At 42.4% G+C, this 27,053-nt stretch overlaps 1 protein-coding gene across 1 annotated transcript in view; it reads right to left on the bottom strand.

The window, feature by feature from the left end:
* METTL24 (methyltransferase like 24) overlaps positions 1-27,053 on the bottom strand; it is a 37,560-nt gene that overhangs the window by 3,414 nt on the left and 7,093 nt on the right. The window contains exons 2-4 of the mRNA XM_033512841.1: positions 22,085-22,183; positions 18,208-18,347; positions 12,359-12,587 (exon numbers count right to left, since the gene is read on the bottom strand). Of these exons, the coding sequence (XP_033368732.1) occupies positions 12,359-12,587; positions 18,208-18,332 (354 nt within the window). The 5' untranslated portion in view covers positions 18,333-18,347; positions 22,085-22,183. The remainder of the gene's footprint in view (positions 1-12,358; positions 12,588-18,207; positions 18,348-22,084; positions 22,184-27,053) is intronic.

The raw sequence follows: 27,053 nt of genomic DNA, 5'->3' as shown, positions 1-27,053 counted from the left end.
GGACAACCTTAGCTCTGGTATTTCCTAGCTTGCCTCTCTAACAAAGAGCCTGTCAGTCTGTCCATCCGCGGGTCAGCGAAACAGTTGAACACAGCGCTCCTTTGGGTTCAGGGGGAGGCTGAATGTAAATGATGCAGCTCATGACATTTCAGCTGAGAACTACATCATGGGTGAGCTCACTTGTTTTCCTTCATACATTTAAATTGGTTATTTATTTTGCAAATACCAACTCATATCTCTACCTGTAATGCAGTTTTGCAGGCAGTCGGTTCCACACGGGTGCAATTGCCACAGGACCACAGCTGCACTGAAGAAACCACAGATTTTTATCTCTGAGAGACTTATGAGACTTTGAAAGTGGAAAAATTATTCAAACCCTTTTTTTATTCTTGGGGAAGGGGGTGGATGGATAGGGGAAGAAATATTTCTAGGCATTTGGTTTTGTTTTCCCATGATCTTACTTTTATGGCATCAGTAGGACATCTTTTTCCCATGGTAATGTTTCCAGTCCTTCAGGTTTGTTTGTTTTTCTCTTGTGACATTAACTGCTGCTCTGGCTGCTCAGCAGGCACTCTGCATGCTCTGTGCTGTATTTGCAAAATTGATCTGAAAAGTGGCTGCTAACCAGTGCTTTAGTAGGAGAAAATGAGTTACCACAATAACAGCTTGAACACATAATGAAATGACCTGGAAAGAAACACAAGTCTAGTGGAGATGTGCTGCATACACAAACCAGAGGCTGTTTGTTGCTCTTAGTGCCCTGCACTGCTCAGAAACCTGGAGGGAGGAATGTACCTGTCTCAACCCACCAACTTTTGTGACTGCCTATCAGGCAGTCCGTCTCTGCCCAGAGTCTCCACTGCATGCCATGGACACTGTAAAATGAATGGCAGAACAGCTCTGTTTTGGAGTATCTGAGCAAATTACAAGCACCCTGCTAACACCAAATGCAAGTTTTGTGATGATTAGACAGCTCAGGAGACATTTACCATCGGTGATAAGCAGCACACTGCCAATAAGAAATGCACTACCACCTTCCAGTTGCCTTGATCCAAAGTGATCAGTGGCAGTGAAAGGATTAGTGGACAAATCTATAAATTCAGAGCTCTAATTCACCCAGGAGCTGGAGTCTGGTGCTGTGAATAAATCCTGGAGGGCAAAGACCTACACTGCCTGAAGGTAAAGTTATGGCAGTGAGTTTCAAGCACTCACAAAGGCTGGTTCCTCTCACCTTCCAAAAATCCTTTTATCCTCCATGAATTAACTAGGTTAGTAAAAGTAATAAAAAAGTAAAAAAGAATGTGGATTTTTGAATGTTTTCTCAGTTTAGCTCCCTTGAAAAAGCACTGCAGCATTGTATCACTTACACTTGGGAAAAAAAGAAAGCGGGGGGGACCATGCTCATGCATATAAAACAGCTGAAAAAATTGTGTTTTACTCAGTGAAGGTCAACACATACTGTATGAAGGCTCATTTCTTCTTTTTAGGGTAATGACTTGTTACAAGTGTGCATCATTTCCTAAAGCAGAGATCTGAGCTTTGTTCACCTCGATCGCTTTTGAAATACCAGGGTTAACGGGGATTTCAGGCTCGGTGCTGCCCCGTGGGCATCATTTAAAGCTCCCCATGGAGAAGAGTCAATTGAGAATGAGTAGCTGGAGGAAGCAATTTAGCTGTATTACTTCCAGCATGAGCTCAGCATGTGGAAGTGGAAGCCAGGAAAGGCAAAACCAGCAAATGCAGGTCAGGTACAGAGGATGCCTCCAGTTCTGCAGGAGCAGGTCTGCAGTGTAAGCCGGGGAGGAGGGAGAGGAGAGCTGGCTACAGCTTTCAGGCACAGGGACAGAGCTCAGAACCACCCCAGCCTCCTGAACTGTGGGGTGCTTTTAGAGTTTGAGAGGAAAATATTCCTCTGTTCTGGCTCCGTGTGATACCAGGTTACCATTTTGACATCAGCTGTACAGCAAGAAATGGTCTGCTGGCTCGTGCATCAATTTTTCCCCTCTCTACCTAAGTACAATTCTCTATCCTCAGAAAACAAACAAAACTCTAGAAAAGGTTGTTTAATTTACATTTTGATAGCACACCTTTGCAGGCAACAACAGATTCTTGAGTGTGTTTTGTTTAACTGTATCTTCCCTCTTATGCTTTTCCCATATGCAGATTTTCAGCATGATACTTTCCTCATTTTCTTTCCTCTCAAAATGCATCCACAGCCCGTCCTCACCAGCAGGGGATGGCTTGGATGTAAAGCTCCTTTCATTCCCTTTTATTCTGAGTGAAGGCTGTAATTGATGGCAGCCAGGATGCCACATAGACTAATAGCAAATTATGCTCCCAGCAGCTTGGGACTGTCTCTTCCCATGCTCCCTGAGAGCGGTGGGAAGGGTGAACATCCTGCCTCTCTCTCTCTCTGAGCATCTGCTGAGGAGACCAGGACTGCTGGGGGCCTGGCCAGAGCAACACAGATACTGAAAGCAGGAGAAAAGTCAATTACCACTGATCAGTGATGTATGGCTCCAAACGGCAGCTCTTCTCTTTCAAGCTACTTCCCTTCCTTCCTGGTCACATTTCCACCTCTCTGTGGTGGTCTGTACAGCCTGTTTCAAACTGGCTCTGGGACAATTGTGTCATTTGAGATTATTCACTCCCAGTGTGTGACAGATAGGGCACATCTTCAAGAATCTGCTTAAGGCATCAAAGTCACAAAGCTGATTTGTGCAGTTGGGTACTTACAGGGTCTTTGCTCTTTTTTTACACTGAAGGACAACTGAGTGGAAGTTACTCATACAATATACACATCACTGAAACAGAAAACCTGCAGTGAGTGCAGGCAAGCTTTGTTCCTCTGCTCTCACCACTTATTCTCCACAGCCTTGCAAGTGACAGTCTCCCAGTTCTGGTGATGTACTTCCATGAACCCACATCCAGGGCAGGATATAAAGTAATACTATGTTTACCACTTAAATCAGAGAAGATGTTTCAAAATCATATTTCAAAAACCTTATTTAACTCTCTCACAGCCTACTATCCACACAGCAACAGCTTGCCAGATGCAGTAATGGCCCCAAACAAATGCACCCATCCAGAAAGCCCAGCCAGCACTTGCAGGTGGCATCAATCTCAGCTGCATGCTCAGAAGCACTACGAGCATTTTGGGAAAGTTCCTAGGAAAGATCCATACTGCCACCCCAGGTGCCTCCTTCCCACAGCCTCAGAGCCCAGGTCTGGGGAAAATCTGGTACTTTAATTCCCCAGCTCTTCCCTTGGACTCTGATGCCAAGACATTTCCCATATACTCTCTCCATCTGGAAGCAATTTCTCTCGGAGGATCCATTATAGAATAAAATGACCCCCCTCCAGTCCAGTTAACTGGACCAGTGAAGCAATGCCTCTTACTCCAGTGGACAGGCAGAGAAGAAGAGGCCTTTTAGCTGGCAGAAGGCTCCTTTCAATGTCACTTCACCAATGGACAACATTATCTTTGGACAAACAACCCCCTGCTGATTTACAAGATCAGCATGGCCTGAAATCCTTTCTCCCTGGCTGCATTTGGTCAGGAGGTCACAGGTTTTCACCTGTAGCCTTCTGTCACCACAAACATCATTCTTTGTCATGGGACCAGTTCCTGGCATCTTTCCTATTTTATGCTGGGCATTGGACTAGTCAGAGACAGCAGGTCACTTGTTAATCATCTTCTGGTCATACAATAATACAGGTCCCCAAGCCTGAATTGATTTTCAGATAGGTTTGATGGGTTCAGCTAGCTCTACACTATAATGACCTTAAAGCCAAACATCTTGTCTAGCTTGCTACCCAGCAAGACCAAGGTTCCTGTAGAGTGACCCAGAGAACTGGTTCTACAAACCCTCTGCATGGAGCAGACACACACTGCACATGGACATAGCTGAGGGAGAAGACCTTCCCCTTACAAGAAAAACTGAGCATCAAAGATCTTTGTTCCCCATTTCTTTAAACTGAGAATAGTCTCAGAGCAGGCAACAGGAACCTCACCTCATCGAAGTGATGCTTCTTCAGAGGAAATGGTGAAAAGTCACAGTGAGGACATAAGCCCTCAAACAGTGACCTCCTCATCTGCTCTGAGTGGCAGAAGCTCACAAGTGTGCGCCTCTGCTCAGAAACACTGTGTCCCAGCTCCTATTTGCACACTGTTACCCTTTCCAGTTTCCATGGCTCTCCTGTTGTACACTAAAAGGTGAAAACAACCCAGACCCCTCACCCAGTCCTTCAATCCAATGTCTACATTGCCCAAAAAGGATAAATCCCACCAGGGATCTGCAGAAACCCTGAGTTTAAGTTATTAACAGCCTGATAAGCTGCAAAAGCTCTGCTTGCCGATGCCCATGCTGCAGAGACATTTTAAATACTGCATGCACTCGTCCAGCAGCAGCCTGGCGGAGCACACGGGTTGCTTTGCAAAACGCACATCCAGCCATCCAATCCTGCAGGAGATGTCCTGCTGCCCACTCCCCCCACAAAGGGGGGAAAGCCCTTTCCTTTCTGTTCTTTTGATCTCCTCTGCCAGACGCTGCTGGATGCCTGTGGGAACGGATATTTACTCAAAAGAATAAGTGGTGTATGCTAGACCCTCGAGCCTCTTCATCAGAGGGGAACAAACATTTGCAGTCTGTTTGTGCTGCCCCAGCACCATGCACGGATGGTGGGACACAGCTCCATGCTTGCATAAAGCCACACTGTCCTGGTCTTGCTAAAAGTGAAAGCCAGCAGCAACAGGACAAGCACACTGCAGCAGGACAATGGGGGCTGTCAGCGGAGGAGGTTTGTGATAGAAGGCAAATGATGAAGCAAAAATTGATTCCAAAGCCCTGAGGAGCAAGACCTGCAAGTGTGTGTAGGGAGTGCAAGGGACAGAGGGCTTAGGCTACCATAAAATAGTTGCTCAGAGTAAGCAGCGTTTTTGGCTGCAAGACCTTTTATGGTTTATTAACACAGCGCCCATGGGGGCCTTCAAAATGTAAGTAATTGAAGAAAGGAATCAGAGTCCCATCTTCAAAAAATGTCTACCACACCTCAAAGAACATCTCTTGCAGGATGAGAATCTGCAGCCCTGGTATATCCAAGTAGTTCCAGTTAAATCTGGTGTGGGAATTGGTTCCCATCTGCACTTTCCAGAGCAATAAAGTCGTTTGAAATTACACCCTTCCATAGGGATCTATTTGTTTCATTCCATTTTTGGTCCAAGGTTCCAACCTGCCTCCCTTCTGCCTCTCTGTCTGTCCACTCTGCTATTTGCTTGTAACCATGACAGGAAGAAAGCTGCATGTACATTCCTGAAAATGTGAATAAAAACTATCACAAAATGCTTCCACAACTCAGATTTCATCTGGGACAGGCATTCAAGAGGGGCAGGAAGAGCTGCTAAGCCTTTGACCTCTGGACTTCAAATTTTTGAGAATGGAACCTTAAACTGCTGTCAGATCAAAAGAGACCAGAAAGGATCCAGGCACTAAGGTGAAAGTATTTAAGCAAGATATGGCTGATTCCAATGGCTAGAATTGTAAACCATGACAGGAGGAGGGGAGAAAAACAAAAGTACATTTTTTTTAGAAAGTTCCTAGAGGTTCTGGATAGGACATTTATCTGAAGTGTTTGTTAATGTCAACACCAGTGGAAAATTGTGAGGAAGATGGGTAGCAGAGAAAAACCAGGATGGTCATAGAAAGGGGTTGCTCTCAATTCTCATTAAACCCATCATGGACCACCACCTTGATCAGACAGTCAGTACCTTGGCCAAACTGAGACCGTAAGATTTACATTACTGTGTTTAGGCCAGGGTCGATGGCTTAAGGAGGAGCTGGGGAGCGTGTCATACAGGTCTGAGCTCAGCAGGTGAAGTAGGGGAGGCTCCCCAGGCTCCTGCCCAGCTCCAGGTTTTACAGGAGGAGGAAACCAGGACTGACCAGTTTCCTGCAGCAGCAGCGCAGCAATGCTGACTCCACAGTGCCTGCAGCAAGTGCCATGCTCCTCTGAATGAAAGCTTTAGATATTGAAAAACTCAAATAGGATGGTGGAATTGAACACAGCTTGCACAGCCCTCTAGCAAAGCTGGGGGAAAGCAGATTTTTATCACCTGATTTTTTTCAGAAAGGTGTTAACAACCACAACAAAGACAACAACAACAAAAAAAAAAGAAAATAAAACCCTAAAAAGAATTGTCATTCCCTTCTAATTTTTAGCAGACAATAATATGCTTTGAAAGTGCCTTTATTTCTTTTTTTTGAAAGATGACCTGAGTAAGTTCTGCTTCAACAGTGCAATATTTCAAAACTTTCATTACAATTCAGGCATCGCACTAGGCCTTTTCCTAGGGGAAGAATAGGCTATGGATTGCACCATATTCAGCCAATAGTATCATTAAAAAGATCTTTCCTCCATGCATGACAATTGCATACTAAACAGCACCTTCAGGTCACTCTCTAGAAATACCAATATTCTTAACAATGTCTTGAGAAGTGCTCCTGGTGGAGAGAATTTAAATGAGGCAGAAGAGATGTAAGGGACCAAGAGAAAACCCTGTAAAGGGAAGTGCATGTGGCACTTTGTGCACACAACACTGAGAGCAAGAGGTGGTGTGCAGTAGATCACTATCCAAAGATCTTTGCTTCCAGAAATGAGGTTGTCAAAACCATTTTTAGCTGCAGCCAAACTCTTCAATCTACTTACAATTAAAATATTTTAGGCAGCAGCAGCCGCAGGTGACTAAGCAAATACAGACCTATCACCACTTTGATTTCATTATCCCTGAAAATGAAAAAAATACATACATGCAGGAAAGAAACACTGTGTGCCATGAGCTTGTAGATTACTCAGGGGCAACTATTACAAGGCTACAGAAGGCAGCATCTCTAACTGCAGCTGGAAACATCTGCACCAGCTTGACTGCCTCTTTTCAGCAAGGGGAGTAAGATTTACCATCTCTCTGAGAGGCTCCCAAAGAAAAGGTTCCCATGTGGCACCAGTTAATGCTCAAACTGCAGCAGTATCTGCCCTCAAATGAGACCAATGGCACCATAACAGTTTAGCTTGAGTCTATAAGGACCTCAACAGCTATCTCAAATGTAGAACTTTAAGTTAATGGAGGTGAGGTTCATGCTCCTCCATCCTGTGGCAGGTCATTTATTTAGACTATGAGTTCTAAATGCTATGGTATTGTATCTGCCTCGTGTAAAAGGGTGCAGTACTAAAACGGGACTTTGCTGTGCAGAGTTACTCCTTCTGCAAATAGGTTATGACCAGCCATTTACACTTTGAAAAAAATCGGTGTTCTGGGACAAAACTCTTTCTACTGTGCCATTCAGAAGCTGATATAACAGGGAGACAGTCTGATGAGTCACAAAAAAGCAAACAAGACGATAAGCAGTAACAGTGCAGACATTTCCAGGGAAGGACACTCAGGACATTTCCAGGAAGAAGGCAGTCACAGGCTGAGCCTTAGCAGAGACACCATTGGCACTTCTGAATAGTACTGATTACTGATGCTCCAGCTGCAGGAGGGGCAGCACAACACAAACAAGATGTTACAGGAAATACAGGATCTCTCATGTTGGAGAAATCTTAGAAAGGCCAGCATGATAACCCTACAAAAGCAAAGGCTGTTCTTCACTGCTATATGTGGATGGTAAATAACAGCTGCAGAAAAAGGGCCACTCAAGCTTAAAGACCATTGATTGCACAAGAAAAATTGGATGTGAAAATAATGTGAAGATCAGATGAAGGGTGGGTTTTTTCCTTCTAAAACTGAGATTTTGGAAAAGCCCCAAATAAGCATAAAAAGCAAAGAAAAAATTTAGCCCTTTCAAGAATTCAGAATTCCAAACATTTACTTCAGGATTTGAGGCGCAACAATCCAAAAGACCTGGTCTCATCTGTTCTTTCTGACACTAAGCCACATGTAGCAGATCTGAACTTGTGCCTCCTGCTCCAGCAAGGTGAGGGGGGCTGTTCCTTGGCTGCAGCAGCAGCAGAGACAAGGACACCTGTCTCTGTAAGAGCTCCTGGGATTCTGAGCTCCTGGCTCCTCATCTTGAGCTCAGGATTACACATCAGGACCAGTCTGCAGGTGCTGGTACTGAGGCCCTGCTGTGAGTTAAGATGAGCTGCATGTGCAAACACTCCTGGCACCCACACACCGAACTAGGGCACAGCAGCCCCTCAGTGAATGCAACTCACACTAAACAGCCCCCAGGCTCCCTGGGCAAAGTCCAGCCTTGCAAGGGATAACCAAAGTTAAATGGTTTTTTCTAGGCAGAGTCAAGAATTCAAAAGCCTGTTCTGGCCCCTACAGCCCTAAGCTATGCACAGTAAAGAGTAATTACACAGTTTTCATTGCTATAAATCTTGAACATGGACATTTTCCAACCTGAAGAGATTATTTTTTGTTTTTTTAATAAAATCACCATGCATAATTAAGCTGTTACACATTTTCTCTGGACTTTATTTTATATCTATTTGTGTACTACCAACAGAGCTGATTTTAAGCAAAAATGGTAAATCTTTTCTTTAATATTTGTCCTTTCCCATCAGCCTCCGCAAAAATGAAAGTGCAGCATGAAATAAATTCTATAGTATCTACTTGAGGAGAAGAGCAAGTGATAAATTGCTTGCCTAGAAGGAGATGATGTTATTAATCAAAATGACTTCAGGGTATAGTGTTCTGAAGTTGTGTTGATTATTAAATAACAGGTGAAGGCAAGGAGGTTTCTCCTTTTGAAATCCTAAATCGAAGCCTATTCAATTAAAATGAAGCAAAATTACCCAAGTTGTTACAGGAAAAAAAAAATCTACATGAAGAAAGAGTGTAAATTAAAGCCTTCAATTTGAACTCAGGATTGATTTGCATTTATTTTCTTAACAAACAATGACACAGTTTGATCTCTTACACAATTTGTTCGAGATAACTTGAATGGCAGGAGTTGAACACAGCTCTGCTGTCCCCTGAAAGTTACAGCTATGAGCACTTCCTGATTAAATTAAGGTTTTACTCTGCACTCTCAGATTCTCCTTTCCAGATTAATTTGTTTTACAAGAAACAATTTCACCCACTGGTGAGCCATACTGCCAAGGAATGCAAACTCATAGCACACTGAGGCATGACAAGAGACTTGCCTTGCAGAACTCCAGAGGGAGGAAGATTACCACTGAAATAAGAATTTGCATGCCCATTTGGGACAGAATGAACTCTTGCTTTTTTCTGCTGCTCAGGGCCTTTCTGTTGAAGCTTTTTAATTGTGCATCACAGCACAATCTTCAGAATACAGAATACATCTAGTAGCTTGGTTTGAATTTCTGGCTAAGGGTTAGCAGTGCATAGAAGTAGGACAAGAGCCAACAGGCATGAATGGAAATCAGGGACATTCAGACTGGATATAAGGAGAAACATTTTCATGAAGAGAACAGTCCAGCAGGACAACAGCTGACCCAGAGAAGCTGGGCAGTCTCTTCTGGAGAAAACTCAGTGTTTTTCAAGACTGGAGTGGATAAAGCCTTGAACGACCTGGTCTGACTTTACATCTGGCCTTGCTTCAAGCAGAGGACTGAACCAAAGGCCATTCAAGATCGCTTCTGACTTGAATTAATTCATCCAACAACCCTCTAGGAAGGAAGCTCCCCATGCATCTACCACTAATTCATGGGAAACACCAGCCCTGTAGCATCGTCAGCCCCGTAGGTAGTTAAAGAACAGGAAAGTGAAAGCTTTGACGAAGTTGAACTCCACTGCCATAAGAATCATGGGCCCTCGGTGGCTTTCTCTCTTTTTTCCCCACTCTTCATCAAGAGTGCACTACAGAGTGTGCATGTTCAGCAGAAAAGTTGAGGCCATGGGGGGAGGAGAAGAGAAGATGAGCAAGATCAATTTTTACATCTTTATGCTTTCCTGTGGCTGATGAAATATTGCTCTTCTCAGAAGATACACCAGTAAATTTTCACTCTAGATCTGTACATCAGGAAATAAGATTCCCATGACATCCTTCGGAGATTATTCCAGGGCTTAAGAGATTTCATGCCCTAAGAGTTCCCAAAAATACTCTGACTACATGTTTCCTTTGTCAGCCACATCCTAATATAGTACTAGGTAAGTCCCCTGCCTCCAGGCTATTTACAGAGAAACTCCGAGAACTGAGGACTGTTTTGCCACATAGCCAGTTAGAAAGATCAAGTTCTCCTAATCTTTTCTCACATCCCCTCTGGCTCCAAAAAGTGTTTGTGTTTCTTGCCAAAACATCAGGATGGGTTTCCCTGATGTGGATGAGTTCCCAGTACTGCCTGCAGAATAGCAGGTGTGCTCTCATCTGAGTCAGGGTGAAAATGAGCCCATCCAAGTTCTTTGATTCTTTTGCACACAAACGCCACAAACTGCAAGTTTTCTTTTCTACAACAAACTACAACAGCAAGAACTCCAGGAGATCTTGTATGTGCAGTCTTCATCAGCCTGATTTTCTAACCTCAGTGGAAATAGTTTCAGTCGCCTCTAGGGTCTTGGATCAAGTCCCAAATCTTAAGGAATAAAAGCATGGATAAAATGAGGCATTAACTTCAAATGCAGCTGCCTGGAATTCCTGCCTTGAAGGGGGAATGGAACAACATTGAGGGTAAGCAGAAGAGTTTTTTAAATTAAAAATGGGACAAAGAGCATGTTTTAATTTTCTAATTGAAAAAAAGTGCTTCGGAAAATATTCTGTGAAACTGTTTTGAATTAACTTATTTATTTGGTTGAGGGAACATTCCACTCACATTCACCAGAAGAATGATGTCTCTACGCAATAGACAACTTCTCAGGCTGCCTTCCTTCTATGTTAAAGAAAACCTAAACAGAAGAATGTGAGGACAGTCAGCCCATTCAGGTATTTCATAAGTATAAAACACCAGAAAGTCTCAGAGTGTGTAACACCTTTATCCCCACTGGGAGAGAGTCAGCTCCTGACTTCTCTAAGCCAAAGCTTTGCTCTGGGGAGCTCCCCAGACGCTATCAAAGCAACTATCTTTAGACATTGTTAATAATGCACCGAAACACTTAACTAAATCCCATGCCATACATACACAGCTAGAGGAAAGCCTGCTTGCCTGTGTTATGTGTGCATTATGTTCCTTGGCTGCCATCCAGCCTGCTGTTTTCAGAAACTTACACACTCAGAATTCACCCATATATCCTTCTCATCCACAGAAGGTGTTACAACCACTCTGTTCTACCATGATAACCTGACACTGACCTCAGCAGGTCTGGTATATCACAAGACTTGCACACTTTTTCTGGATTGGGTCATTAATTTTTTGCTGTGTGACTAATTCTTCTAAAATCAAAACAGTGCAAGGCACACATCAAAGAAAAGCCTTCTCTCTGTCTCCCCAGATGTTTCACTAATGCACAGCCTAGTACAGTTACAGTATGACTAGGAAAAAGAAGGAAAAAGCTCTTTTTCTCTGCTCTTATCTTCAAAATGTTCCAATCAGTAGGGCTGTACCAAAAGAAAACATTTTTTAAAAGTAAAAAGTGAATCAAAAAGGACATCTTGCATTTTTAAATAACAAGCCAAACAAACATTGCACTGCTTGCTTTGTAAATCCTACAGAAGAGCTCCTCCCTTAGCCCAGGCTGCCTATTTCTTAAAAAACAAAGATACACAGAGCTAGCTGCAGGCAATGAAGAATATTAGCATTTGAATTCATGTTTGTATATCCTCTGAAGGAAAAACTCGCTTAAAAGCAACATAAGAACTTCCTGAAATGTATTATGGCAACATTTGAGATTTGAAGATGCTTGATGTCTTTATAGTTCCTTAAAAACAAAGCGGGAAATGCTTAAAAAACACCCCACAGATTGCTGCCAATTTCAAAACAGGATGTTTTTGTTTTTGAGGACTGTAATTAGGAACAGTGACCTTGAAAATGTAAACAAACCATCCATTACCTCTTCTCTTCTAATTACTGTTGCAAATATTGTTTTCTCTTTATAAACTTGTCTTTGTGAGTGGCTCAGTTTCCATACTCAGGCAAAGACCAGAACTTCCACAGGACTAAATGTGCTAGCATCCAGTGTCACCAGATAGTTCAAGGGAAAAGGAGTGAGGAGGAGAAAGAAAGTACTTGGTATAGGGCTAGGCATTTAAAATCATTGTGGCTGTTATCAGCACACAGAGAAAGCAAGACAGAAAAGGCACCCCTACAAGAATTGCATTAGAAGTACTGCTGAAGAAAAAACCTTGGAAAAAGAAAAAACTTGGAAAGTGCATGGTCTCCTCAGGCAGCAAGAAGGGAGATCTGGAGCTCTCCCAACACCTAATCCTGCAGTCAGAAACCTGACACCCAAGTCCTTCCCTACCTTCTGATGCCCAAATTCATTCATCACTGTGCCCAGCTTCTTTGTGTTGCTGTGAAGTTTGTGTGCTGCAATGGCTGGGTTGGGATCCCTCCAGTCAATGGAGAGGCGATGGTACCAGAGGTGCCGGCCCTCCTGAATGTGAGCTGACTTGATGCTGGGGTCGAAGCGATGCACCTCACATCCACTGTTGGCCATGCTGAGCTCAAACTGGTTGTCATCATTGCCTAGCCTATGCAAAGAAAGAAAAAAAGGGAAGGAAAAAAAAAAAAAAAAGAAAGAAAAAATAACTATTAATGTGTTATAGTGCATCTAAATAATGCAGAAAAAAGAACTGTTAGTGAGTAGGATGTTCTGAGGATGAACTGACTTAACTTGAAGAAAATTTAAGCTCAATGCAATATTAGAACAAATGGCTCCTTTCTAGGCAAGAACTAGAAAGAACTAACCACTTTTAGCCAGGCTGATAACTTTTCCAAAGAGCTTTTCCTTAATTCAGAAGATGAAAAACTTCGTACAGAAGTAAATCAAACATTGGAATATCCGTGCTATCATTATTCATACTTTATGTTCATATACATTTCCCTATTTTCAATTTGCTTTTTTCTTGACAAGTTTACAATACTTTCCTTAGTCCCAGCTGCACAAACTTCCAAAAACTAAGCAATAAGCAGAAGAGAAAATACATTTAAAATTTATGCAATACCACTTTGTAAAAATCTGGCATGTTTCACAGCACATCTGTCCCCTGTTACAAGCATGACCCACAGTGACCAGTACGGACAAGACACAAGAACCAAATGCCTCTCTTTCTCTGTGGGCAGGAAGACACAGATTTTAAAAAGCATATTTAAAAATAAGCACTTTACAATAGCATCAGAGTTGTTACATAAACTTGAGAGAAAGATTGCTGCTAATTTGGTGAAGATCCCAAAGAAGAAGAAAAATTAATAGCCTCATTGTACATTGTCTCAGTCCCTGCCTCTGCGAGAAGATGTGTTTTAAAGGGCTATACCTTATTCCCACCTCCTACAGCCCAGTAGTTCACACAGGGTGCACTAAAACTAAAAAAATCTGGTATTTACCATTGCAGTCACACATCTGAACCACAGGCCTTCCCTATTCCATAAAACAGGATGTTCTCTTCATTCCTACTCCTCCAAGCTTGTTCCAAATGTGATTCAAATCATGTATTAAACATTAAACTTAAACAAAATTAAGCTGTTTGATATACACACACGTAGGGCTGAGAAGAAAATTAAGATCTTTTTAAATCAGTCGTACTGTAAATTGTACAACTGAGATTATTCACTCCATACTAACAGCACAGCATTTATCTGTTGTGCACAGACCATGACAGGGCAGCACTCTTAGATGTGCTGTCAGAGCACCTGCTGCCCTACACCACAGTTATCCTAAGCAATGGTGTGGGCCTGAAATAATTTTGGCTATTTGCATCAATATGTAAAACATGACACATTTTATATCACTTTGTGCACTATGGTACAGCGCTATCCCAGCACTGAATGTCCTACATAAATTTCATACAGGTGAGATAAAAGGGATTCAACTCATGAAACAATGCATGGAAGAGCATTTGCTTTGGGAATTACCAATACAGTATGAGACTTGCTGTAACACTGGCTCAGCACACTGTAACAATACCCTAGAAAGTTGTCTTCTCCTCAACCATCTTCCCTTTCCCTGGGAAAACAGGAGGAGATGGGGTGTGCAAAAATAGCCTAGCCTGCTTTTAAGTACAACCCTAATTCACAGGATTCCAACCCATACAGCTGTGTGGGAGGAAAAGAGAGGAGTTTTAATACATTCAACACACATTAGGAAAAAAGTTCAGAAGTTAACCAAGTGAATCAACATGTTTGTTTGCATGTGGCTTTCTACAGAAGGGACAGTGATGAACAAAGACCAGTGTAATCCCTTAGGAATGAGAAGCTGGCTAAAAATGAACAGCATGGGAATTGTTGAGGACAGTTACAGCATTAGTGATGAGCCCACCAGCGACCGATGGCCACATGTGTCCGTGACACACTTCTAACCATAGCAGCTGGTACAACCCAGAGGGCCAGATGCTTTTGGTGCAGACAAACCTCAGGCTGCCTCCAAACAGATTGCTGCTCATGTGGACTGCAAAGGGAGCTCCACGGTGGTGGAAAACAGGAAAAAAAAATGCAGATGGGGTAAAGATGGGCATGAGGTATCTTCTGGCACTCTAGTTAACAGCTCAAATGTATGCCTGAAGAGAGATCCAGCCAACAACAAATATATAGGAGAGAAAATAAGGTCCTCTCCAAAGGAACTGGTTTGAAAAATGCCTGGCCCACATGTGATCATGTAAAGGCATAATGCAGCATGAAAAAGATAAAAAAATTAGGTCTCCTAAGAAAGATTCAGTTACTTAAAGAAAGATGTGTTACTTAAAAAGGGATCATGACTTTAAAAGGAAGGTGTGGAGGTCACAGAAGAAGGCCTTTCCTCACCATCAGGAGAGAGCAGCTGCTGCCTCCATCAACAGCAAGATAAAACATGCCGAAAGAGACTGACCTATTTTTCCCGAAAGTGGGGAAGAGGCAGGCGCTGCCAGCAGCACCCCGGCACGGCGGGGCCGCCCCTCGCCGGCTGCGTGCGAGCGCCGGGCGGGCAGGGCTCGCTGGCTCCGCTCCCCGCCGGCAGCGGGGCAGCCACGCTGACCCGGCACACAGCACAGCGGGGAGCCCTCCCTCGGCTCTGCCCTGCTCCCAGGGGTCACGGAGGGTCAGCTGCACAGAGCCTTGCGCTCGGAATAGGCACTGGGCTGCAGCTTGCGCTGGATGCAGCATCACACCGGCCCCTGCATCGCCCCGGGGCGCAGCGAGCGCCGAGTGGCACAAAAGCTGCTTTGTCTGCTCCGGCACAGCTCTAGTGGCCACCTGTAGCTGATCCAGCCTGAAAACTGCAGGTACTCCAGCTCCCACAGCGACCACAGGACAGAGCTATAAACACATGCAAGTTAAGATCCAGCTTTCTCTTTCTCTGTCCCCCTCCCGCCCTTCTCTTTTAAAGGAAGATAACTGAGCTCAGCAGCTCAGGAAAAGACGGAGGACCCCCTGCCTGAATCCTAAAGCTCCTACATACACTTTAGGATGCACCTGAAATGGCATTTATGCTGTATTGCAGCAAGACTCTTTAAACCTCTGCTGCTAAGTTTCTGAAATCCTGTTCATTTATGTTATCCCAGCTTGAGTGCCTGCCTGTGGTGTTTGTAACTGATTTAGCTTAATCTAAGCAGATTTAGAACTAATAACTGGAGCTCACTAATGCATATTGCAATTATGTATCACACTGGGAAATCCTGTCCCCCAGGCAAAAATATTGCTGCCTCCCAGTAGTGGAAGCAACTAATACCAATGTAAAGTGATCCCCAGATGTTCCAGACACTGCTCGCTCCCATTCACAAGTAACCTCTTCTATAGCATTCAAGGAGGCAAAGCCTAAGCAGTATGTTTTATTCCAGTTTTAATGATATATGGATTTAATTCACGATTCCCAGTAACACTCCCAATGAACTTTCACATTTGTTCTCCATCCATCCTCTCTGCAGAGAATGCTCTTCATTGGAAGCAGCTGCTCCCCATTTGCTCTTTATGAAACATATGAGATAACAAAAATGTTTAAAGGGGATTTTTGCCTTAGAACAAAATTACTTTTCTGTCTGTCATAAACTAAAGGAAGTGAGTCTGAGAGAAAGAATTATGCAGTAACGAGCTCTAAAAGTTGCAGAAGTAAACTGGTGAATTTAAGACTGCTTCTCCATAACCTTAAGTATTTCCCTTTTATTTTTTAGCTGTTTCATGTGATGTATCCTGGTTGGTTACTTACTGCAGATGTGTATCTGATGATGGGAGAGCCCACATCAGTCTCCATCTCTGCTAAGCCCTAGTGTTCAATCACTGCAGAAAATCTGGCACTCTTGCTCCCTGGACCATACACAGAACAGCACCACATAAAGCACTGGTGTACACACACTAGCACAGTTCTGTTCAAAACCATGAGCAAAATATCTTAGTGCTGGTCAGCTTTGTGCCTAGTCTGCACTTCATAGCACAGATCAAATCAACTCTGCATTGTACCAAGTGGTGAATTGGAAAAAAATACCATTCTCAACCCACATTTGATTCTTAACAACAGGGAAAAAGGACATCAACACAGGAGCTTATGTCTAATATTAATAATCATGCAGCTTGAAGGGCAAGGTCTAGGTTAATTCCACTGAACTTTGAGTACTTTGCCAAGACATCTAAAATCAGCAGCTCCCTTATCCCAGACTTCCACTATAATCAAAGGAAAGCTACACCTGCCTCCAGAATGCTATTTAGCTTAGCTGATTTTCTGCCTGAATGCGCCTGCCTCTCCCTACTGACTACTAGAAGGGCCCTCAGGCAATAACTCAGTACTACAGTCAGACAATGAAGTCTGGAACTGAGCATGGGTAACATCATGTCTCTCCTAACTTTTATAGAAACGTGAAAAGCTGAGAAGGAAAAAATACATGTAAACTTCTATCTTGCATAAATGCCAGGCAAGTACCATTTGAAATACATGGCAATGAACACTCAGAATGTAAGAAGCAACAGGAGTCAAGAGAAATCTTCTGTCTGTATATGTGATTTGTCTCTAAGGGCATGTTCTTGTTCTGCCCCAGAGCACAACAAAACCTGAGAGCACCTCTCTCTCAGAATATCTGGGTCTTTACCACTCAAATAAACTCAATCGAAATGGAAACCCACCCAAATTAACCAAAACCACTCCCTCTGAGTAGAGGGCACCCTGCCTCCCTGCCAGGCTCACTGCCATGTACTAATGTTAGTATTGTTATATATACTAACATATATATATATATATGTTAGTATAACACTACTAATGTAGTGTTACCTGCTATGTACTAATGGCTGAGAAATGCCAGCCCAGCACAGTTCCTTGTTATCCACACTTTGTAAATCCACAGCAGCAAAATTACAGGGATAAACTGCACTGGTTCAAGGGAGACAAAGCCTTTCAACACACCTCTAACCTAAAGCTGCCAGCCCCAGGACAGTAAGTACTGTTTTATTAGGCAGCTCTACGTGGTGATCTGTGTGAAATGAGCTCCAGATCTCAACAACTGTTCTCTTAATGCACCTGTGTGCTGATGGCCTGATGCACTCTGAGGACTGACCTCCCTCATCCTCCTGGGAAACAGAATGTTTTATTAGCAGGGAAACAGGCTGCTTGTGTGGTTTTGCTGCCTGTGAAAACACTTGTTCTGTGAAGAGTGAAAACTTCACTCTCAAGTGCTGTAAACATCATAAACACTGCAAGCAATTCAAAGTAAAGCCACAGATGACTTTATCACTATCACTTTGGCACATGTCACCCCTGAAGTGTTGAGCAAACACACTCTCATATGGAGATGTACTGTTTTGTCCCAGAGGTAGTTAATGGAATTTTGTAAGCAATCCTGCTGAAATCCTTGGCAGTTATGCAAGTCATCTCTGCTCAAGGAAGACGCTGTAGGCGTCTCAGCTTACCTCTTTGATTTCCATCTTCCTCTACATGAACTACCACTCACAACTCAACCATCAAGCAATTTGTTTTCATACCAATATTAGAAAGGCAAAGGAAAATAAAGACCCTCATGGAGAAAGGTATTTTCCCTAAAACTGAAGTTTAAAGAAGCACATCAACACATGATAAACACACCTGAACAAAGTTTATATTTTAGCAGATAACCTTGCTGCAGCCTGTGTGGTATTTCTAGGGCTTTCTGAAGCTACTTGCCATGAAACATTTTATTTTCTTTTAAAGAGAGCACTTACCCAAGTGAATAGAGACGACACTGCTTGTTTCTGATTCGATGGATGAGGCTAAACCTCTCATCAAGACAGATTGACCAAGGCTTTTTTGCGGTTTCAGAGTACCCCTTCAAGCTGTTCAGGTTCATGTGTTCACATGAAATCTGTTGAAATCAAAGGATATTTAATTTTAAGACAGGACTTTTAATTTGTTTTTAATTTGCCCTCTGGGGGAGAAGTAGAAAAGAGAAAAACGTTCATTGGTTTAAATTAAGTCTTATTGGCAGTCTGATACATAGCTACAAAGATTTGATGATATTTTTTTCCCTTGTTTGTCTGTTCCGCATGGTGAAATTTAAGGCTTACATGATTCCCCAGAGAGCAATGCAGTTTGAAAAGCAAATAATTAAGCATTAGTACTATACCCAAATTCTTTTTTTTTCCATGAGGAAAAGATGTTTCAGCAATTACATGTTTGATTTTTTTTTTTTTCTTTTCAGACCTTGGAGTGGATTCTGTATCCTGAATAATGTTAAAATCAAGACTGTAATTACGAAGTTGTAATGTCTCTGCAATGTGCACCTTACCCAGAATGTCCTGGATCTCAGCTCCAGAAGGGACTTAATCATTACCCCAACACATGCCCTCTCCAACAACAAAGGGATTTAGGCAAGTGCTAACTAAACAGAGGAATCATAGCATGTGGGTCTATGCTGAGCTGGCTTGGACATCTGGAGTCTAAAGCCAGGATAAAAACCCTGCAAAAGAAGAGGTAGAGACCCTTCAGGGAGGAACACCCTAAATCAAAGCCCTTATACAGACCAAGAAAGCAAAGACTGAAAATGCACTGGTTTCATCAGAAACCTGGACATGTCAAAAATCACTGAGGGGTGAAGTCAGCTTTGCCAGCAGCTGAGCAGCAGCCCAGAGCAGCCAGACCCACAGTGACCGAGCCAGCAAAGTCATGGCCCTGTGAGTGACACCCTACAGAGGAGCTCTGTCTGTCCATCCTGCAGCTCAGGCCACCACATTCCACTCCACCTTCTTCCTCCAAATCCACTCTGGAAAAGGCAGGCACAGAGCTGGAGAGTGCTGCACCCTTTCCAGAACACAGGAGCTAGAGCGCAGCAGACGATGAAGAGCTGGTACAATTTGTATGGCTCTCACCATAGCAGTGATTAAGAGGCAAGGGGAAGCAGAAGGAAGCACCAAAGCTCTGGCTACTTCTGCCCAGAAAAGTGCTCTGCACCAGCATTAGCATCCACAGTTTGTTCTTGAAGGGCTTCTCAAACCACGCAGCCCAGCCATCAGTCAGGGGTTGCAGGGCACAGGTTGCAATCATGCAGATAAGAAAGCAAAGACTGAGAAGAGCTGCAGGAATCTAGCTGAGCCATCATGATGAAAAGTTGTTCTTTGGGCTCAGTACCAGCTCTAGATGCACGGCTGCTTTCTGCACCGTCAGAAAGGCAGCAACTAAAATGGTGGAAAGGACAAAACCAGGTTAAATATCAGTCCTGAACAGACTGTTCTCATCTTGCTTTCCTTCATCTATAGCAGACAGCATAGGCTCAGTTCTCAGTCTTAGCCAAACTAAAGGCAGACCTCTAGTCCCACCTGGAACCACAGAAATGAAACAATTTTATACAGGGGTGAGAGTAAAACCTGGAACCCAATCTTTAATGTGTCAGGCACTCTCCACCATGTACCTTATAATAAGTAAATAAAGCTCTCATTCTTTCAAAAGTGTATGCTCTGAAAGGTCATTACCTAGAGCTTTACATTGAAAGAGCTACACACTGCATCACCATGTCCCTGCTCCTACTTGGCTCATAATTCCCATGGAAAATTCATAAAAGCAAATACAGCATCTCTTCATGCTGTTCCCAGGATTCACTAAGTTTAAGCAATGATTTGCACTGCACCCCACCACACATTTCCCTTCAGTCACATAACAATCAAGGAATAAAAGGCACTGCAATAATAAGTACTAATTTAAGACAAAGAAGAATAATGTACTCTCTACAGCAAACTAAGATTCTGCAATGCTGCCACTTAATTGACTCATGGCATTATGAGCAATTACAACAGAGTTTGAAGCAATTTTAACAGCTCTTGCTACTGAATAGCTCTTGCTATCAAAAAAACCCTAAAAAACAACAATAAAAATTTAAAAAAAAAAAAAATTAAAAATCCAAGTGAAAATAAAACCCTGAACCTGCCTTCAGCACCATCATCAGTCTGTTGCTTGATTTACTGATGCACTGAGCTCACATCCTGTCCTGGGCTTCTGCTCACTCCTATCATACAAACAACAGCACGAGAAAGATGCTTCTCCTGATCATGAAATACTAGCACTGAAAATGCTTTTTCTGGCCACACCTTGACCCTGATGACATGGCACCTTCCTGCTCCAGCAGCTTGAGCCATTCTACGCTAATGGCATGGGGCTGAACTTAGGCACAGTAATTAGTAGACAATTGCTCAGCAAACAAGGAAAATGACATCCCATGCTTATCTACATAAGCAGGATGCTATTTTCAGAAGTGCTCATACCAGTCATGCTGTTATCCCACCAGTTATTCATCTTGTAACATTTGCCAGGCCAGGATTCCTCTCCTTTTTTGTCTTCACTTATGCTTATTCCCCCAACCAGGGTCAGTTACTCTGGGAATGAAACTTCTCGCTGAGTGTGTCAAAAGGAATAAACTCTCTGTTAATTGGTGTCCTTGTAGTCTTTGACCCAACTAGTGGAGTTTAGCAGCATCTGCCACTGTTTATTAAGTCACTGAGATGAAAGATGCCTTCAAACTTAATACATCTGCCACAGTCTAAACTTCTGTACAACAAAACAAGCAGTTCTACACACATCTCTTGCTGCCCCCTCATGCATCACCTCGCGCCCTGCCCTCTCAGTGCTGGCATGAGTGGCAGCAGAGATGACATTTTATTGAAAATTTAGCCAGGGGTACCCACAAGCTGGAAAATACATGAACACCCTGCTATCCTCTTTTATAGAGGTGTTTCAAATTAATCTCAGCCTTGAAAGCACTGCATTAACAAAGAATTTCATACATGAATGACATTTCAGTGATGTTGGCACCTGGGGCTTTTTGCTGTTCTTCAGTGTAAGTAATGATGCTGTCAACTCTGTATTCAAGGGTCAATTGCTGGCAGACCTGGGTACCAAACGCAGCTGCCCTGTTGGAATTGTGAGCATCCAGCACCTTTTCCATTTTTTTATTACAGGAAATGCACATGCAAATGTTGTAATGCATAAGTGATGCCTCTGTTAAGACATGATGGCCCAATTTCCATGTATGCTGAATGCTGGAAGTATCCATCAAAACAATCTGTTTTTGGAAATGCCATATTTTAAAAAGCATATAAACCCACTAATTTCCATGGTCATCGTTTTTGTTTTGAAAATATCATTATTCTATTGGGATCATTGAAACAACTTGTCTAAGTTAAGGTCTGATGCCATGTTCTCATTTTACTGGGAACCTCAAATACCTCCTTTTGAAGTAAAATGAGCCTGGTTATCATATTATTATTGAGAGGTGGAGTGGTTGAATACACTCCCTTGATACAGAGTGCTCTGTATTTTTCCATCTGAGAGGGGAGAGAAAGCGAGAGAGAAACACCACATCTAGAATTTCAATCATATAATACTCTGGTCAGGACACAAACCCATTTGGAAATAAATAACATAGAAATAATGCATTCTTTCTAACCTGTATTTTGACCTTTATATTTGTGTTGACCATCAGTGCTAGGTTAAGCAACTTTAGAAATAAATCCGTTTCAAAAAGTTTGGTGTGAGGTTAATTCCTTAGATACGAGGGAACAATCTGCGCCAGGCAAAGTGTTTTCTAAATGGAGACTGAAACAAAAAACCTACCTGAGTAGTGCTAATGTATTTTAGGAACCTTGAGGCCTCATAGTTGAGGGAAGGGGTTGGACTTGCCCATGGTTGTAGTTCAATGTGCCATCTTACAGTCTGTAAAACAAAGCAAACCAAAAAACACCTTAAAGGCAGTGCAAGCATAAATGACAAGGGCTAATAGACTAAGGAGATTTCATTTCAAACTAAAAGAGTTTCTGGGGACTTGTGTACACATGAAAAACATTTCAGAATAAAGCAAGGTTTCGATAACAGTGAAAAAGCATCTAAATATGATTTATAATGATCAGCTTTGGAAGCAGGTGTAGGTAATGCAGAAAGTGTTCCTCATCCAGGATACATGTGTTAACCCAGTTATCCTAGGACACCCAAGTAAGCTGTGAGAAATGCATAAAGAAAAGCAAGATCTAAATAACCAAATCGTACAGCAAAACATCTGAAAACAGTGATATCATTTTAATTTCATATCCATCAGGTTTCTCTGCTTGAATGTCCACTGGAACAAGAATCTGGATTGCAAACACTAATCACCAAAGGTAACCCCTGCAAGCAACCTGTTTTCTTTTTTAAGATCTAGATTTTATTGAAAAACAAGCTTCTTGTAGGCTTTGAGAAAAGTCCTGGTCCTCTCCCATGCTTGCCTGACAGGTATACCAGAGTCCTTTGTTTCCCTGAAAAAATGTAAGTGTGGCTGCTTGTAAGCCCTACCACTCCTCATTTTCACAGCCCCAAGAAAGTAGCTTTGGTGGGTGCTCCCTCAGCTCTGAACCTCGGGGATCCTGTCAGCTTTTCCAGAAACACTTCCCACATAGACAGAGCGGGACAGAAAAGGTCTTTCAGACACATGCTTGCAGAGCAACAGCGCTCTGCGCTCCCATCTGCGCCACCTTCTCCAAATTCTGCCCGCTGTCATGCCGGGAAGTTTAGGCTTGTCATCTCTTGCCCTCAAGTAGATAAAAATACAAGCACGGTGTTAAGCTGTACTAAATCAAGATTGATTCCTCATGGCTTTTCATCTTCAGGTGCCGTAACTCACTTCTACGGTTGGGCAGGTAGTATCAAGCTTCCCTTTAATCATCCTCAATTAACTGAGCTTCCATAATAGACAGGATGGGGTTTCTCCTTGTGAGAAACGAGCTTCACATATGTTTATATAGAATTTAAAAGTTTAACAGAAAGACAATTAGGAGATAAAAATAAAGTATACAGATACGGCAGGGTGTCTCTGCATTCAGCCAAGAGAGCACACCTTACTAACAAAGGATTGTTCCTTAAAAGCAGAACCCTACTACATATTCATAAATTCTCATACATGATTCAAACAATCTACTTAAGTTTTGGATGTTTCTTTGTTTAGTTTTTGACTTGCCCCCTTCTCTATAAATCAATCTTCTTGGCTCCACCGAGTTTTACATTCTCTGATAACAGAAATGCAATAAATTCCTCCCCCAGAGCTCTGGTCACTGCTGTCCTCATCTGGACAAGATAATCTTAGAATGGAGGGGGGTCTCTATCTTTTTCAGTCTCTGGGTTATACAAATAAAAATAGTTTTTGCTTTAATATTATGCCATAGCTCAACATATATCAATATACATCTATTATACTACTATTTCTAAGTTTCATCAATAACAGAAATAGAAGGAACTATATTAATATAACAAAGTTTTCTAACTTTATACATATAACATTCATTTTAATATTTGCAAAAAGCTGATAATATGTATCTATAACATCCTGCAAAGGCTCATGCTGGCATTCAATAAAACACAATCAGAAACCCCACTCAGGATTCCCACAGGACTGTATTTCAGATGAAGCCCTGGAAAACTTGTAGGAGATAGCAATTAGCTGGAGAGGATGGAGGCAGACAAGTGAGGTGAGGCACTGAGCCCCCAGACAGGACTGGTCTGTGGCACAAGAAGAGCCAGTACAGTGACAGCAGGGATCCTCTGATGCCAGAGAGGAATGCAGCAAAGAGAAGGTAAAATTAGAAAAGATTATTAAAGAGGACCACCAGACCAGATGGCTGCTGCCTTGAGCTGGTATCATGAATTGATATTTTTGCAGCGTAAATAAACACAGTCTACAGTGAATGTGAGCCAGGAGGTCTGTATGAGGTTTATTGTTCCTTCAGGGGTTATTTTTCAGATTTGCTATGGGTTTTGTGTATTTTTTTTTTAACTGTAAAGAGATGCTGAAAAGGATATCGAGATTTTATTTTTTCTCCCCTAGAAGCAGACAAAAGTAACATTTCTCAACCTGAAACTTCCTGCCTGCAGCAACCTTTGACTCCCATACTCTGCACAGCATGAGCCTGGAAGCAAGCTAGCAAGGCAGCTCTGCGGCAGCATGTCCCCCTGACCTCTGCTTGCAGCAGGCAGCCTGCAAACAGGGAACAGCAGGAGGATAGGTGCACACCAGGGAGGGAAATGCGTGTAATCTTTCAGAATGAGTCACAGTTCACACGCCTGAATAACATTTGCAATGACAGGAATGCTGCTGTTTCAACAGGCTTGAAAGCTGAAATGAAAATGAAGACTGACAATCGTTTTCAGGGGGAAAAGAATAGGAAAAACCAAAACAAACAACAAAAAACCAACCAAACAAAAAACCAAAACAAACAAACAAAAATACAAAACAACAGATACCCATACATCTGTGCCCAGTCATTCTGAAATCTATTTGTGTGAGAGGTAGCTCATTAAGTAGAGGAATTGCAGGGTGGCCATTGTGGACTATTCAGCGAGAATTCCTTCTGTACAGAGTTGACAGGGAAGAAAAAAAAATCTCAATAATGAACCACATGAATGAGGTTCTTTTTCAGCAGAGTGCAATGTCCAAGAGCCACTGCAGCTTACTCTCGGGTTCTTAAAATCCCAAAGACATAAACTGCCTTCCCACTGACTCCAAACTATTGATAAACACATGAAAATGAAATAAAAACCTCAATGACTTACCAATGCAGTTTCACTAAAAAATAGGGGGCGAAAAAAGGAAAAACAGAAAGAGATCAAGCTTTTGTATAATTCTTTAAATTTAGGAGCAGTACCTAAACACTACTTTTGTGACAGAGATCAGACCCCCGAGGCTCCTGTTTGATGGCAATGCTTTTGGATAGCTTCCCAAACTTCACACTTGGGCCCTGGCTCCTTAGGAAGCTACAGCCTATTTCCATTCACTAATGAACACTCAAGAGAGTCCTGTGCCTAAAACCTCCTAAACACCCCTACAGGGTACCTCAATAGCTGCCTTACAATAAGATTCACAGACAATAGATGGGGGTGAAAATCCAACACATCTCTCAGACCAGGTGCACCCCCCCAGAGGGTTACAAATGTCAGTGATGCCTTTTAGGTACGTTCAGGAATACAAAATATCCTCCTGAAGGAGCTGTTCCATAGGTACATTGGCAGCCCTTGTTTATCATTTTCCAGGTAATTTTCAGCCTGGATCATAGTGTTTCCATGTAAGCTTTCTCAAATAAACTCTACAGATGCTTTGTGAAAATCAGGTTTATCCCTGATAAAAAAAGGATCCTTATTTGAGGAGGTGTCGCCCTGAAAATTGAAGCCTTCTGATAATGTTTTCATAGTTTTAGTTACTTTCCCATGGAATCCTGTAAACATAAGTTGTTTATTACATTCCTTCTAAGAAACATCTTTTGAGGGACATTTCGCATGACCAGTGTGCTTGGGAAGGTGGTAACTTAATAATCCAGTCCCTGCTCATTGTCAAGAATCTATAAATACTGGAGTCAAATAATAAAAGGACTGAGTTTTGTTCTGACACTGAGAGCGCTCGCGTGAATCATTTTGTGTCCTTTAGCGACAGGAGGTTTCTCCTCTCTTGCCTTTGCAATTTTATTTACTCAGAGCTAACCTGACTGTGGCATCATGATTTGGATTTTCTCATCTGTATCGTGGAAATCTCTAGAATGACTGAGAGCAGGTCTCTGTGGCTGCTGAACAAACAGCCTGAGGAGCAGCTCCTTTCATAGAGGGCTTTGCAGCAAGAGAAGCAGAGGAGCTACTACAGCCCAGATTATACAGCTCTGGATATGAAATTCAGGCAGACCTCCCCAGGGCTGCCCAGGAGGAGCCAGAAAATGGGTTCAGACAATCTGCATTTTTACCTATCACCATGGGTGTGCTCTCTCCCTAAGGACTCATCCAACCAGACACCATGACTGTGTTTCCCTATCATCACCATATCCATATTGCACAATATAAAGAGATAACAGTACCTGGAAAGTTACAATGCCTCTTAAAAAATATACTCAATATCTTGAACTATCCCTCTGTATATTGCTTGAAATTAACATTGCAAGAAAAAAATTAATCTTCAGGAAGACTTTATCACAAACACTGCTCAGTCACTGACTTCAGCTACTCCTGAAGGGTAATGGGTTTCCAGAAACTGTTATTCAGAGTGGTGCCTAAATTTTCACCACATGAGATAACCACAGAGAAAAGAAAATCTTAAAACAATGCCATTACTTTGTCAGGAAAACTAGGACGCACTTGAAGGTCTGATTTTTCTTCCAGGTACTTCAGACTTAAGGATAAGGACTAATGTTTCCTTCAGACCAATCTGACAGTAATCTGCAGAGACTTCTCTCTGGAGACCACTTTTTCCTAGATTTGTTTTTTTCCCTCATAGCCATCTGTGATAGTCATTTGATAATCCTTTGATAACCTCTAGTATATATGTGATATACTTTTAAAGGATTGTCATTTAAAATCTGCCCTAGAAATCTGAAATATCAATATAAAATTTAAATCAAAATGTGCAAAGGGCTCGCAAACCAGCAGGTCTAAAATTGTACTTCTGACAAATGTTTGGTTTTTCCAGCCTAAACTTAAACAAAAATCTTTAAATTCTTTCCAGACCAATTCTAGTTTTAGTGCAGTAATTAAAAAAAAAACAATGTCTTCCTTCCCTTCTGCTTGCATTTGAAAGGGAATT

The sequence above is a fragment of the Parus major genome, chromosome 3 (assembly GCF_001522545.3).
Source record: "Parus major isolate Abel chromosome 3, Parus_major1.1, whole genome shotgun sequence".
Classification (NCBI taxonomy): domain Eukaryota; kingdom Metazoa; phylum Chordata; class Aves; order Passeriformes; family Paridae; genus Parus; species Parus major.
The sequence above is the reverse complement of the archived record's forward strand: the minus strand, read 5'-3'. Positions and strand labels throughout refer to the sequence as shown.